A 17,095-nucleotide genomic window follows, 5' to 3' on the forward strand; every position below is an offset into this window, starting at 1 on the left:
TATGATATAGTTAACTATAAGTTTGAATCTAATATAGATTGCAACAATTTTGAAACTAATTTAAATATCCAAAACTATTTTATAAAATTTCTGATATAATACTAGTACACAGTATTAATACTTGATTGAGGACTGCAGAAATTACGTGAATCGAAATTGCTGCTGAAGATACTTTAACAGTGTCGTTGATTGTTGTTGTTTCCCTCCAACAACAATCAATATATATAAGAGACAGAGGGGCCAAGTCTACGTAGAGACATGACTCTACGTGGCTATGGCCACGTAGGATTATTTCCCTACATGGACATAGTCAACCACGGTCTATGTCAATCTTTGCAGATTAGAACACAACTGCCCGATAACAGTAATGAGTTCGAGCATGTTGAAGGATAATATAAGGAGATGCCTGATAAAGTGAAGTCATTGAAATTTGTTATTACATATTTTATATATATATGCTTAACAACAAAGATATATTATAATTTTGTATATATATATATATATATATATCCTTATACAATTTAGATACAGTATAATCTGAGGATGACCCAATTCGACTGATGCTATTAACACCCCCTCTTAGACAGGGAGAAGTGAGTCATCCAAAATTTCTCATATTCTCCTGATATGTGCACTGGCATCAACTTCATTGATGCCTATCAAGAGAATAGGTTCTCTGATTTTTGGCACACCGGGACAGCAACTTAATGTACTCTATTAGATAACAAAGAACCACGATGTCATGAACTCTATCATGACAAGTATTATGATCTCCGACACTCCGAGACAACAACTTAATGAAGTTTTATCATAATAAGTTTGTTATCATGACCTCCGGCACTCTGGGACAACAAATTAAGTCTGTCATGACAATAGGTCTGCTATTGATAAGGTCGTCACCTTACAAGAGTTACCTTTTGTTTATACATCGATGAAAGATCGTCACCTTTCATGACATATCACATGCAAGTATAAGATAGTAAATTTTTCACAAAGAATTTATATGAATGTACATATATAATCACAAAACTGAAATTTAATTTCGGTAGTTACAATCATATTTGAACCATGCCAAGTTTACCTCTGAAATGCTCCAATTTAGGCTTGGATAGAGGTTTGGTAAGTACATCAGTTGTTTGTTCATTGGTACTAATGTATTCTAACTTGAGAAGATTTATGTCCACCATATCTCTAATGTAATGATAGGGAATTTCAATATGCTTTGATATGTTGTGACTGGATTTACTAATAGTTTGATGCAACTTTGATTGTCACAATGCATGTCAGTAGGCTTTAAAGGCTTCCCGAATAATCCAACTAGTAATTTCCTTAACCACACTACCTCTCTGGCTCCCATAGACGCAGCTATGTATTCTGCTTTAGTGGAGCTTAAGGCAAGAGATGATTGTTTTTTACTAAACCAGGATATCATAGCTGAAATAACATCTTGTAGTGCTCTTACAATCAGTGGAGCTATTAGCCCAATTAGAATCAGAGCACCACTAAAGTTGGATCTCGACTTGTTCATATTTAAGAGCAAATTCGATTGTACCATGCAAGTATCATAACATATGCTTCGCTGCCATGAGATGAATCTTCTTAGGTTCGCATGTGAATTGACTTAAGGTATTGGTTGCATAACAAGGGTCAGAACGAGTGTTCACCAAGTACCTTAATGATCCAATTATTTGTCTATAGTAAGTTGGATCGGTAGGTTTTGAATTAACCTCATCGTTCTTAAGTTTGTGAAGATTTGCTTCCACTAGTGTAGTCAAGGGCTTGCAGTCCATCATCCCAAATTTGGTTAAGATGTCAACAATGTATTTTCCTTGATTTAAGAAAATGTAATTTTCCTTTTGCCATACTTCTAGACCTAGAAAGTAATGAAGAAATCCACGATCTTTCATATCAAATTCAAATGCTATTTCGTGTTTGCATTTTACTATGAGATGGTCTTCACTTGTTATTAGTAAGTCATCAACATATAATAAAAGAATAAGCATGTCACCAACAGATATTTTGAAATATATATTAATATCAAGTTCATTTTTGAAGTATCCTAATTTGAAGAGATAGTTGTCTATTCTTTCATACCATGCCCTGGGGGCTTGTTTAAGACCATAGAGTGCTTTCTTCAATTTACATCCATAGGAGTTTTTGTCATGAGTAACAAATCCTTCTGGTTATTCTATATATATACTTCCTCTTCGATGATGCCATTTAGAAAGGCAATTTTAACATCCATTTGATGCACTTTCCACCCTTTAGATGTTGCAATGGCTATAGTAGTTTGGACAGAGGTGTAGTGAGCGACAGGAGGAAATGTCTCTTCATAATCGATTCTAGCCTTTTGAGAGAATCCGTGAGCTACAAGTCCGGCTTTGTATTTTTCAATACTCTCGTCTAGTGCATGTTTGATTTTGAATAACCATTTAGAGAAGACAACAAATTTATCTTTAGGCCTAAGTACAACTTCTCATACTTCATTTTTTTATATAGATTGATATTCTTCAATCATTGCATCTTTCCAAGGTTGACATGATAAGGCTTCTTCAATGCTTGCAAGATCTGTTTTGATGAGTTCGGATAACAGTGCAATATAGCATGAATGGCTTCTTGTTCTCTTGCTTTCTCTGAATACTTCATCAAGTTCTACTTGATTTTCTTCTATCATTTTTCTTGCCCAAAGTGGCCTCTTTTTATTGTTAGGGTTTTCAGTATTTTTTGTATTCAAACTAGGAAGTGCGTGATTTCCAGAATCACTCTCCCTCTGATTATCCATTATGGTATTCTCATCTAATTCGGTAGTTTGTTCCGTGTATGATTCATCAATGTTCTTAGAGAGATTAAAAGCAATGTGTTCTTCAAATTTGACATATCTGTTGATTTCAATAGTTCTTTGTCCAAGGACGTAAATCCTATAACCTTTGGATGATTCACTATATCCTACAAATATGCCTTTCTTTCCTGATGATTCTAGTTTAGTTCTCTTTTCCTTGGGAATATGAACGTATACAGGACATCCAAAGATTCTTAGATGACTTAAGTCTAGCTTGTTTCCTATGAATACTTCTTCAGGGGTTATGTTCTCTAATATTGAATGAGGACATCTATTTTGAATGTAAACTACGGTGTTAGAAGCTTCAGCCCAGAATGAGATGTGGAGATTTTGGTCATGCATCATGGCTTTGGCAGATTCTATAATAGATCTAATTTTCCTTTCTGCAACTCCATTTTGTTGAGGATTATAGAGAACAGAAAACTCCCTCTTAATCCCAACAAAGATGCAAGATTCTTTAAAGTTTTCCAAAATGTATTCATGCCCCCATTATAGGATCTTAGAGTTTTGATCTTCTTCCCAGTTTGGTTTTCAACTAGAGCTTTAAACTCTTTGAACTTGGATAACACTTCATTTGATTCCTTAAGTTTAAGGAAGTAAATCCAAGTTTTCCTAGAGAAATCATCTATTAAAATTACATGGTACAAACATCCGCTTAGAGAAGGCACCACACAAATCAATGTGAATAAGTTCCAGTACAGCTTTGGATTTATGTTCACTTTTAGGAAAGGACCCTTTTGTATTTTTACCTTATGCACATTCTTTGCAACTTCCAAAATGAACAGGTGTTAGACTAGCTAAACTGGTTACAATTTTTTCTATAGATAGTAAGGCACAAAAATGAAGATGGCGAAGTCTTCTATGTGAGATTTCATTAGAATTTGAAATTTCATGATTTAGGGCTAGATTTTGATGGTTACAGAGTTTGTAAAAGCTTCCATCTCTAAAACCAATGGTTATTGCATTCTTAATGTTGGAGTTCTTGGGCCACGATAGTACTTTATCCTCTTGGAATGTGATTCGATAACCTTGATCTGCAAGGCCAAAGATTGAGACCAAGTTTCTTTTTATGTCGGATGCAAACAATACATTCTTTAGCTGAAGAGTGATTCCTGTTCTTAGTTGTATTGAACATGATCCAATTCCTTTTACCAAATATGTCGAATTATCCCCAATAGTTACTTCTTCAAATGAGTAATCTTCAATTGTTTCAAATTTGTCTTTGAATCCAGTTATATGACAGATGGTCCATTATCAATTATCCATGTATTTTTGTTGGATTAATTCACTTCATAGAGCTAAATAAAATGCTAAATTTTCATCCTTTACTTGTGCTAGGGCAGCTTGAATTTTCATCCTTTCCGAGCAAACTTTGTGAGTGTGACCAAATTTGTCACATTTGTAACATTACACTTTAGATCAGTCTCTTTTCTTGTACGATTGGTTTCCTTTTCCTGTTTTCTATTTGAATTGACCCTTCTTTCCTTATCGTTTGCATTAGTTTGCAGAGCTTGAATTTCTCCCTCTTGGTGTGGACTGATTCCTCTTGAGATTAGTCTTGACTCCTCTTGAGTGCATTCAAATTTTAGTTGCTCAAAATTTGGTAGTTCAGGTTGAAAGCTTAATCCACGGATAAAGGTTTCCCAAAATAAAGGTAAAACTTTTAGAGCAATTAGACATGGCTCTTTATTATCTACTTGATTTCCGATGATAGCTAGTTGATCTTTTAACTCTGCAATTCTTAAAAAATATGATGTTATAGCCTCTCCATTGTTCATTTTGATGTATAGTAGTTGTTGCTTCAAAGTTAGCACTCTAATGGTATTATTAATTTCAAATGTATTCTAAATAGTGGTGAACATCTCATATGCTGTTTTGAGGCTTGATATTGATGGGAGTACATGATCTTTGACAGAATCTATAATGATCTTCATAGCTTTATTATTATGTCTTCCCCAGGTCGTTTTGTCAGGATCACGTTTAGGTATAGACTTATTTTCTTCTATGTATCCTTCTAATTCCATCTGTCAAAGGATAATCATTATTCGTGTTTTCCAAGATGCAAAGTTGGAGGCACCTTCAAGTCTATCTTTGTTACATCCCAATTTTTTACCTAGCTTGAAATATAGACGTTGAGGTTCACATGAAGTCAGTTGGCAATTTAATTTGACATAGTCTGGCAAAAAGGTAAGTTAGTTGGTCGTTATGATTTCAAGTGCAGATGACATGTTAGTTGATCGTTAATCGCGAATTCATGGAATTAGGATGAAAGGTTAACTGTTATGATTATTTATGATTATATAATTTATAATTTAATTACGGAGAAATTCCTTATAGAAAACATGTTGAAAGGGTGAAAGCATTGTCAGAAAAGAATTAGGCACGGCATCACCATCACTGGCAGACGGGTAAAGGACCTAGCGATTTGAAACAAGATACATCTGTGGAATTACATGAGTTATTTAAATTAAAAAATTGAGTTAAAATATAAAGTGTATCTTAAAAGATTTTAATATATATTTCATCACATTATTTTAATTAATATTTATAAACGTTCATATATGTATAATTGATTTGGCACCACTATAATTTTAATAATTAATAAAGCGATGTTACTTGAACATATAAATAATGTTCGAATTTTAACAACATTTGAATTATTATTATTTTCGAGTTATAATCTTTCAATTCTTTTCCCATTCTTTTATGCTTTCCTTGTTTTTAATCAATTATAGAATTGGGAATTAGAATCCATTATAACCTTTTAACTTTATGTTCTTGCTTTACATCGAATTCATGAGTGGAATTCAGATAGTTTCTTGTAACGGATAGAAGTCGTAAGGTCGAACTCTAGTCTATATTTTGAACCATTTACATATCAACAATCATCCATGCTTGCTAACCGACAATTTTCAAGCACTTTGACTAGATATCTTTCGAATTCCTTTATCAGTATTTTTGGTGCTGTTTGAACCCTGTTTTTGTTCTTATTTATTGCATCGAATCATATCAAAAGCCATCCATCCTTGCTCTCGGCATTCATCCTTGCCCTAGATTTTGAGATACAGTTCACAGCTGGTTTGAAAGAAAGATAATGGCAAGACCACGGTGTTGTGAGACGCCTCCACCACGAGATCATCCTTCTATTGGCATTGGAAAGCTTGAAGCCTTTCATGACTTGACGGCTTATGTCACTGGTTCCCCTGACGCCGCTGCCGCAGACATTCTGATTATTGACGTTTTTGGTATTCTCTGCCACACCTTTGATCATTTTGTTTTGCATGTTTAATCAGCGTAGTTGCAGACGCAACCTTCTCACATGATTTGTTGTGAACTTTTGATTGAAGGTTTTTATTTTTATAGCTCTCGTTTACTCATGGTCTAATGCTGAATCAAGAAGCTGAAAACGATTGCTACCTAGAACTAATTCTAATTCCTTCAACATGATGCTGAGTCGGTCATAGGTTTAATCCTATGTAAGTTGACGTACGTTTTCTATTGTTATTGAAAGTATAAAGCTAAACGTTTTTCTATTCAGCCTTTTTAATTTATCTGTATTGGATGGAATATATAAGCAGACTGCAATAAATCTAAATTTATATATATTCAAGATTAAATCAACTGCCATAGCATTGATCCAATTATAGGATTGTTTTTCACCATAATATCCGAATATGTATTATTCTGTAGATTCTTTTAATAACTTTCTTTCTTGGTAAAAGATAATATATAGTATGGAATATTGTTTAAAATTTGAATTGAATAACAAAACAAAGTACCAAGGAAAATTACCAGGCTGAGAGCCATAATAAGGTAATTAAGGTACAAGACATAACAGTTAAGGTTAATTGTTCAAGCACCAAGGAGTCACTGGCCTAAAGGCCTGATTATGGTAAGGAGGTGTAGATGAACCTATTAAAAAGAAATACAAGAATGTTGTCATTTTGAGATCTCTTTAAGAACATAATCATAGTTTTATGAAATGATGGTTGTATGTAATTTTCTTGAATATACGAAGGAGATGTCTGCTCTGAGAACCCCGAATACTTGGACTCACCCGACTGTGAAGCCAAGAAGATGGGTGAAGTGGTAAGAAAGGAATCCTCAATAAAATGAATCAGTATCAATTATGACATTCCATATTTACCATTTAAACAAATTAGTAACTAATGCATAATCCTGTTATGGTGATCTCTTGCTACCAAGTTGTATGGCATGTTTATATCTTGAAGTCCAATGGATGGTAAGATGTTCCCTATCAATTCCAGGTAGGGAGGGTCTTTCTCGTTAGAGATCGTGTGGGGATATATATATTGTGGTCCGAGGTTGGATGGTTAAGCCCCTGACAATGTTTCATCTCTCTCAAGACGTCGGATATGCGACAGACAAAGATAAGTCATGCATTCAATTGTTTATCGGAAACAGGTAATATCATTTTTGTTTATGAGAAGGTAAGATTAAATTGAAGTATTTCGTTGTTATCATCATTTTTACTTTCATATAAATGAATATTGAATATAAGAATTTATCTAATCTTGAGAAATTGTCACAGATAAGCAATTGGAAGGAAAAGAAATCCGAAGCCCTAATTGATTGTGTCACAGATGGAACCTTAATTGATACAGTGGTATTGGAAGCCCTAACTGAATCCGTGGTATTGAAAGCCCTAGTTGAATCCGTGGTTGCAGAAGCCCTAAATTGAATCCGTCGTCGCGGAAACCCTAGATAAAATCCATCTTCGCGGAAGCCCTAAATTGAATCCGTGGTCGCGGAAGCCCTAAGTGGTAAAGTAGTATCAGAAGCCCTAGATAAACTAATGGTAATTGATGCCCTAATTGGTAAGATGATATATGATGCCCTAATTTAAGTTATAGTGGTATTTAGTTGTATTCATCAAATGATTTTTGAGATAGCAGTAGATTTGAGAAATTGTTATAGTGTATTTGTGGACTAACCTGGGTGGTTGCAGAAGCATACTTAGATGATTTTCAGTCTCAGTTTTCCAAGGTATGTGATTTCAATTTCTGAAGTAATTTCATTAAAAGGTATTTCAAGTATTTAGTTATGAAATTTTTGTTTAACTGACTTTAACGGTAAATCTTCTTCACATGAACATGAATGATGTAATTGCCTTCTTATGAAATCGAAGTTATAACTGTATTCTATGCTTATGTTAGATGTTAATTTAGACCCGGGAAAACTGGATGTTACAATCTTCTAATCTTACATGGTTCACCATATTTGCAGATTTGAGATAATTCAATGGATCTGAAATTTATAACCTTAAGCTGAATGTTTTGCTCTATCAGTTGGGCTCTCATACCATGAAAGTTTTTATAGGATCTCTGATAGAGTAAAGAAAAGAATCCAATAATACTTGACTGAAGGTATGATATAGTTAACTGTAAGTTCGAATGTGATATAGATTGCAACAGTTGTGAAACTAATTTAAATTGGTACAGAGGGAAAAGTTTTCTCCTCGCCCTTAGAGCCTAGAGCCGGTCAGCTAAAGTAAGGAATTTGAGGAACAGACTACCAATGGGGCCAGTCCAAGCTCTCTCCAATGTGATATCAGGCAAGCCTAGCTGCTCAAAAAGGAAGGTCTGTCCTTCTGAAATAGGGTCTGTGGAGAAAGAGAGAGGTCATGGACATGCAGGTTGAGCACACGTGTTCATCTAATGCATTCCTCAGTCAGTCTATCCTATACAAGTATATCCACGCTAGCCAGAGGAGCAGAACTGGTGTTATTGCAGATAGAAGCCCAAGTTTTAAGTTGTTGCTCAATTTCACTCAGAAATGAGGTCTGCTTGCAAACAAATTCATCCTATTTATCTTTACTGGTACGAAGATCCTGGAACTGTTCATTATCAGAACCAATTTGTTGTTTCAAGTCTGCAATAACAACATTTAATGTTGCCAAGTAATCTGAGGTCTGTAAAGAGTTATGTCTAACTGCTGTTTGAGTCCAATGTTTAACAGAGAAAGGGAGTCAACCAGTCCATGAAGAGTGTCATTGCCAGATTCAAGTTTTAAAACCCTGTCCACCAGTCGCTAGTAGGTGATAGGCGGTGGTTGAGAAGCAGACCTGACCAGGCAAGCCAGCCAGGGCACAAACAGCCGACGCGGAACAGGCAGGTGAGAACACCACAAACTCAACACTCAAACAAACACAACCAACAAGCACTCAGGTCGCACAATGGTCGCACAAGCAGAGTCGGAAGCAACGTGATCGCATCGGGAGCATAGCATCAAGGATGATTTTTGAATATGGTTTTATTTTTATCTTCACTAATAATTCTATGCCCTTTCTAAAGAAATCATAATCTTGAGCAGCACAACTGATTGAGGGCAGATGCCTCTCTCAGGCCCATGCAAAAAGGAGATAGTTCACCCCACTAATGGATAAGATGTTCTGCACTGAGAATAGTAAGCCAGATCAGTATGCACAAGAACAACAGGATGTGAAAAACAAAGAGTGAGACTAATGGAGTCTACTAGACCTAAGGCCCGATTCTAGGTAACAATAAGGCAAAAAGGAAGTTCAGAAACAGGCATAGAGCCTGAGGACGGCAAAGGTATGTTGACTGCTAAGCAAACAGATAACCAAGATATTTTCTAGTCAGACAACATTGAAGATGCCAGGGAATTACTCAGTTAGCAGCAGAAAATACAAACCTCTTTCAGTGTTCACAAGATACCGGCAGAATCCAGTCTGATGGTCAGATTTGCTACATAAATGCAAAACTGGCTACACAGCAAACTAACCCTGCATGACCTTGTTATAGATGGAAATACAAGAAAAATAAGCAATGTTTTTTTTTTTTGGCTGATCATATATGTAGGGATCTTTAATGGCTTTATTTCTGATTGCTCATAAATTCATATAGCTGAAGAGCCAAATCACCCAAATACTAAGGGAATGCACTCAGAATTGGAGTCCAACACCATAAAGAGTGAACAGACTCAAAAGAAGAACAATTAATTAGCAGCTGAAAACCAACAAACAATTTTTCTCTTTGATAGTAAATTAACATAGAAGCCCAATATGTGGATGGTAACCCAAGCAGAAGTAAAGGATTGGGACACTGAGCTGTGAAATGCATGAAGACAGAATTTAAAGAAAAAAAAGCAAGTATGCCCTTGTTATGGATGTTCTTTTAATCTTCACTAACAGTTCTATTCCTGACTGATTTTATGTAAGGAGGATGTGCATCGACTCTCTATCTGGCTCGTCTTAATTCATAACCAGTCGATTTAAATAAAGCAACCTTGGCAAATATCAAAGAATATGCCTATGAACTTATAAAGTATAAGACAATTGCAAATCTAAAAACTGGAGGACAAATAACAGAGTAAATGCAAGTCGGTACCCTGCCAAAGAAAAAACATTAAAACAGACAATGAAGCTTCCCAAATCATTTAACTTCCCTACTCTAAAAGGTCTTCTACATCCTTTGATAAAATCATACCAGGACACTCTCGAGATAAAGGCTGGGTAAGAAACAAGCATATTCAGTAAAGAGCATTTTAAAATGGCTTTTATAATTTCACTTTCTAGTCTAAGGCAAGTCAAGATATTTGAGCTGTCAATTTATATGTACTATGTAGAGAGACTCATGGTTTAAAACAAAAATGCTACACTTTGTCACACTACTATCTCTTCAATGAAATTCTGCGTCTCCATCTTCTTGGTATTATTCTGAAAACCAAGGAATTTACCGACCTGCATAAAGAGATCTGCCAAGCATGTTAGAAGATTCTCCTCTGCTTCCCCAGTAGGCTTATTGTGGCCATAATACTCCAACAATTGATCTCTAAATGGAACGCAGAAATAGAGAGCCTGCACTAGACAACAAATGAAATTTCTCAGGTAATTCACCATTTCAGAAATTAATAATGAAGGCAAAATACGTTAAGATAGTCTTAGGCTGTATCTTTATATACTGAGAATTAACTCCAAAAAGATGCATGCACCATCATAGCTATATTCATTTTAAAGTTCCTTGTGGCCTATGTTATTTGTGGCTTGTCCTCAGAGATTTATCTAAAAGCTAAATAAAAGTTAGATGAGGACTATAAATATCTAATCAGAGACCTCATGGTACAGATTTTTAAAAACAGTTATTTTTTCCTCCATTTATCTTGTCGTAGAACATGTACGGATTAAAATAATAGTTATTTCCCTCCATTTATCTTCTAGTAAAACACTCGATGTTGTATTTTGCCACGAAGCCTCTTACACTTGTTCAGAATTCAGTGATCTCTCAAAAAAGAAATCATTTTCCCCTTTTTTTGCAACAGATAATTACGCAAAGACTAATTTTCTAGAATTTTTTCACTGCATATTTCTGAAAAGACAAAATGGAGAACAAATGAATTTGTTCATTCTAAGAACTTTGCAATGAGGTTTTATTATAACATTTTTAATTTTATAATTAGATTTAGGAAAAATAAATTACAATGGCACTGCAGAGCTGCCTAAAAGTTCATGGAGAGCTGCCTAAAAGTTCCTGGAGCTAGGGTTAGGGCTGTGAATCCTGTTTCTCAGCCCAAGGTGAGTTTTCTTCCACAGAACTACAGGAAGAATGGCAGGGTTTTCAATTTTTTGAGGGCAATTCTTCTTCCGGCAAGGGTGGACTGCAGCAGGGTGTCATGGAGCTGACACAGGGTGTCTCACAGCCGTCGCTTGTCGACGAGCATGGTATTTTCTGCAGTGGCAGCAACAAAGATTTGGACAGGCACCACCATGTCAATAACTCTTCTTCTGTACAAAAACAGGGATTTGTGGGGAGTAAATCTACCACTCCTCTGGGAGCCTCCCTTCACATAGCGCAGACTAGGATTTCAAATGAGGTACGACCTTCTACAAAACCTGTAGATGGATATGCCAAAGCAGAGATGAATCATAATGTTCTGATTTTTTTCTGAGCTAGGGCTGACTGGCCATTTTCATGGTCTCTGGCCAAATTTACAAGATTCGCACACTTGAATTTCCGTCAATTGGGAGCCTATTATTAGTGGATGAGTCCAGATTTACCCAATGGCAAGGGGTTTTTTATTGTAGTTTTCAAATATATTCAGGACAGAAATATGGTGTTGTGCGATCTGATATGGAGCTGGGCAGAGAAGTTTGTTTTGACGCTAAAGCCATGGCACCCTGATTTTATACCAAATTCTTAAGTTTTTGATAGGATCCCTGTTACATCCCAAATTTTACCCTAATTTTTAATTTGATCATAACTGTTGGTTTAACAAATTATTTCTTTCCCTGATCATGTGAAATGAATTAGTTATTTATAAACATTGTATCAACTGTTAACAAATTATTTCTATTCTTGATCACGTGAAACAAGTCAGTTATCTATATACATTGTACCAACTGTTGACGAATTATTTTTTTCATGATCGTGTGAAATGAGTTAGTTATTATAAACGTTGATGAAATAACCAATAACCTATAACTGTTATTAGATGATTAGCAGTTGTTTGATTGAATTAACTATCAATATATTTTTGAATTAATGTTTTGGCGAGAATGTTTTGCTTGGGTGATTCTAGGAGAAGACTGAAAAAAGGGGAAGCATTGCTAAACGGGATCATCAAAATGGGATGGTCATTTGGTTTAGTAATCAAGATCGGCAGGTATGACCTAAGACTCCCTTGGAAAGGATACAAAGACTTGTCCACAAGTTATATTATGGGACCACATGAGCTATTAGGAAAACAATATAATAAACACAAAAAATAATCTAAATTAAAATATAATTCCTACCTTTAGAGATTTAATATTGAATCTTCTTATTTTATCATTATAATAAACACTTAAATACGAACACAAATATAAAAATGAAATGGCACCAATAAATTATAATAATATAATCTAATGATGTCACCTCATCAATATACTTACATGAACGTATATAAGAGCATATAATAAAAATAAAATAAAGTTTAAACTATTCAATTCTTCCTTGTTTCTTTTCCCTCTTTAATTCTTTTCAAAATCGAATTCATGTTGTATTCGAATAGTCATCTTGGAAACCAATAAAAGCCGAGGAGTCTCCGCTAAGTCTTTAAGAAGCCATGATTGAATTAGGCAGGGCATAACTCCTTCTATCTTCTATTCTTTCATATCTCCATACTGCTGCTTTTTCATATTGAGTTCACAGCCGAATACCCTTCCTCATTCACATCCCAAATCCCTGTTTTCTTCTTAATACTGCCGATGACTGAAGTCATGGAATTAGTCTCAAGTTAGCGGGTGGACAAGAGACCCGGCTAGAGCGAGGGAGACACAATCCAATCACAGGTCACGACTCCTGATTTCCTTTTATTTTGTTTTCAAGATAAGCCGACTGAAAAGTGGATCTTCCTATTTTCAACATTGAATACCATAGCAATGTAAATCATGATTCGATTTTACTAAGTTTAATATCTATCTTCAGCTGGTACATAATGATAGGGTTGAGAATAAATTAAATATGTTTTTCAAATCCTTTTCTCTCTGATTGAGTATCCATCCATAGCGGTTAGGCATGTTAAATAGAGATCAATTTATAATACTAGCTGTTTGTATTTTGAAGTGTATATGAGATCATTAATCGAGTAATGTTGAGTATATATCATTTATGAATTCATTTGGTAGTTGTATCAAACTTGAGTGATTACATAAATCCACTTCAATGCACATGAATTAATAAATTTTCCAAACATATTCAAAATACTTTTAACACCGAGGAATTCACCGACAAATGCCAAGGAATTGGTGAAGAGGTGTAAAACAATATCAAAATGTTCATAATCATGCGGACACCGAGGAATTCACCCAACAAAGAAGCCATTGAATGGTGAAGAGGTGGAAATAAACCTGCAGAAACAAATAATGAAATCACATTGGAATAATAAATAATGAATAGCTCATGCATGTCCTAGTAATGGAATCTGTTGTCAAGTCCAGTGGTGGTGATCGGGTTCACAAACCCAATTGAAATCCTTGGCCAAGGTTGTTATAGGCATATGTGTCAATCTTGAGATCAATTGTTTGTCAGTTATATAGGTATAATTGATGGGGCACTCAAACCACCGGGTTGCTCGGATGGCTGCACTAAAGAACATCCCAAGCCCGATCCTGAGGTAGGGAGGGTTGTTCTAATAAGTTAGGATGTGTCAGGATAAGTATGGTCCGAAGTTGGGAGGTTAACCCTATGTCAATGCTTCTCCTCTCACCAATGCCGAGGCTTGAACAACAAGATAAAGAGATTCTTCCGTTATATCTGTATGTTTCTTTTGCACTGTTACTTTTAATCCTTAAAAGAATACTTAGATTAGTTTTCTAATAGCATAATTTGAATGAATATATTAGTTGATATAGAAGTTAGTTGTTACTTTGTTTTCAGCTGAATTTGTTATCAATTAGAAAAGGTTAAAATGTTAGCAATGTATTTATGTATTTTGATCTCGTTATATCAGCTGAGCATGAAATACAGTTAAAATAGAAACAGTTACTATCATCATAGTTAGTTAATAGAAGTCATTGTCATGTGAAATGGAATCAATTACTTATTAAATAAGATTGTTAGGCGATTTAAAATTGGTTAAAACAAATTGTTTGTTACAATCCCATCAGGGGTTAGACTTTCAAATTTACCTTTGCATATATGATTCAATTCTTGTCTCACAAATATTGAAGACTCTTTGGGAAAGTTTTTAATGGTGGATGAACGTTCTTCTAATATCCTTCACTCCACCTATGCCTGTGTTCTGGTGGAGATGGATGTCTTAGATGGGCTCCTACAAATATTTTGATTAAATCCTCTAGGCTGTTAGGTGCAACCTTCGGACTTTGAAGGGATTCCTTTCACATGTAAACGATGCCTTTAAACTGGGCATCTGGCAGCAAAGTGTGCTAAAGATAGAATTCCCAAAGAGGCTTCCTGGTCGAAGGATGTTTCTCAACAACACTACACTCTTGAGAAGAAAGATGGCAAACAAAAGAGTTTCTCTCAAGTTGTTTCTGGGGCTAAGGTGCCTACACCTCTGGTCCCATCTCAAAAGGATCAAACAGATTTGAACAGTTCAAATATTGAACTGATTTTGAATGCTGAGATGCATGTGGTTAGCAATGGTGCTACTACACCGGAGGGGAAGGAAAAATGTAGGCCTAGGATGTCTCAAGACAAGGGTATGGTTTCTATATCAGTGGAATGTCATAGCACGATTGATGAATCTTGCGATGAAGAGAATGAATCTCTGCTCAAGAGAAATCAGTATAGACAGATTTCAGGTGGTCTATTATCCAAAGAAAAATCTTTCGAATGGAAAACTACAGCAGCTAGGATAGAGGATGGCTGGCAGACAGAGAAATTAAGGAAAGAGAGGAAAATCAAGAAAGATCCTTTTGCTATGGTTCCTAGATCTCATTCTAATGGTAGTAGCAATGTTAAATTGTAGTTTGTGTCCTGTTTGATTGATATGTGTTGCTTCTGATATGTTATGAAATGTTACAGCATGTTATCTGAATTACTGTAATTTGGGATGGTGGTACCCAGGGATGCTACCACCCTTGGTCTGGGCCATGTATTTTCTCGGTTCTAAATTAATAAAATAAAATAGATTATTACCAAGCAAAATACAAAGAACTTTGCAACAAGGCACAGATATGTACAAACTTGGATAGAAACAAATTTGATTAATTGGCAATCTCCAGGTATTTTTAAAAATTTCTATTTCAAATTTATAAGAGACCCTCTATAATCAACCAATGATTCATTATTCATTCTCAAATCTAGCGTTCACATAGCATAAATTACAAGCATAAAATATGCCTCCAGAATAACTATGGTCACACAGCAACATAATCAAGTATACTTTACATGTGCTTTGTTTTAACATTTCAAGAAAAACAGAACTCTTCAACCTATTGGAACAAAATCCACATGCCTGAATAATATTTATACAAAGTTCATAACTGATAGATATAAAGCAAATCCAAAGCACAAGTACTAAATAACAATTCATTGTCACACTTTGACCTATATGATGAGAATTTGATGTTTCCAACTACCTAGAAAATGAATTAAGGTATAAATAAGTTGTGCCATCTTTGATCTACTATTACATGAGAAAATTATATCTGTTAGGTGTATGTGTTAATCCTTCATTCTTAGTTGGTTTGGTTACTAAATTCTCGATTCAGAAAGCATTGGTTTGGTTACTAAACTCTCGATTCAAAGAGCGCATAGTAAAACCCTCTCTAGATAGAAGTCAACAGGTCACATTGTGCAGACATTCAGGATGAATAATCTCATGTTCATTCCTGGATGAACCTGACAAGTGCTGACTATGTTAAAGTGTGTGGTTAATTCAGAGGCCCATATTTAATGCATAAATTAGGAAAAGGTGTTATGCACCTTGCATAATATTTGTAAGGTTATATTTTATTATTAAGTGTGTTGTGTTGGAATACTTTAGCATAACTGAGGGGGGGGAGTGAACCCATAAAACATTTATACTCATGCATGCATTCATAAAATTATGCAATCACTTAAAACTTGTAGGTTACTGTCAAATCAACTTGCAGAAATGTAAAGATGAAACATAACAAATTCATCAACACGCTTGACACAATGATTTACGTGAAAACCCAATTTGGGAAAAACCACCGAAAACATGCTACTCTTTTTCACTCTTCTGAAGGGATACCCTATGAAAGGCCAACCCTGTTAAAGATTACAATACACACTGTTAAATGTAACCCTGTTAAAGGATTTCAATCACCCTGTTAGGAGTGAGCCTTGTTAGAGGACTTTAGGCCATTCACTTGGAATGTCACCCAGTTAAAGAATTTACAAATGACTGTTAGGTCAACCTTAATCCAAAGGATTTACCTTAGACTGATACAATTATTAGAGAGTAACAAAGAGCTTTGATCTGATACAACTTACAACTTCTCTTGCAGATTGTAGATCTTTGTTCAATCCTCCATTCTACTTGGCCTTCATACTTTTCAGCACTGATAACTTGTTCACCCTTCAAGCATTCATCTCCTTAAGCCTTCTTGCTTAACATGCCATTGCAGACTCTTCTTCTAGGTCACTTGATGAAGCAAAACCCTTAACTCCTTCTCCTCCTTAGGTTCTCGCACATGACAACTTTGCTTTATGACCAGACATTCCTATAAATAGGAAATTTAGATATTTTGCTTCTGGTTCTCCATCGTCCAATTTAGGGTTTGGATTGATTAGGTAGGATACAATG

At 35.2% G+C, this 17,095-nt stretch overlaps 1 protein-coding gene across 1 annotated transcript in view; it reads right to left on the reverse strand.

Moving 5' to 3' along the window:
• LOC149532234 (ubiquitin carboxyl-terminal hydrolase 4-like) overlaps positions 1-17,095 on the reverse strand; it is a 68,103-nt gene that overhangs the window by 27,518 nt on the left and 23,490 nt on the right. The window contains exon 2 of the mRNA XM_089811763.1: positions 10,563-10,679. Coding sequence (XP_089667889.1) covers positions 10,563-10,679 — 117 coding nt within the window. The remainder of the gene's footprint in view (positions 1-10,562; positions 10,680-17,095) is intronic.

This window comes from Cupressus sempervirens, chromosome 11, assembly GCF_028749045.1.
Source record: "Cupressus sempervirens isolate cs-2001-9-10 chromosome 11, ASM2874904v1, whole genome shotgun sequence".
Taxonomy (NCBI): domain Eukaryota; kingdom Viridiplantae; phylum Streptophyta; class Pinopsida; order Cupressales; family Cupressaceae; genus Cupressus; species Cupressus sempervirens.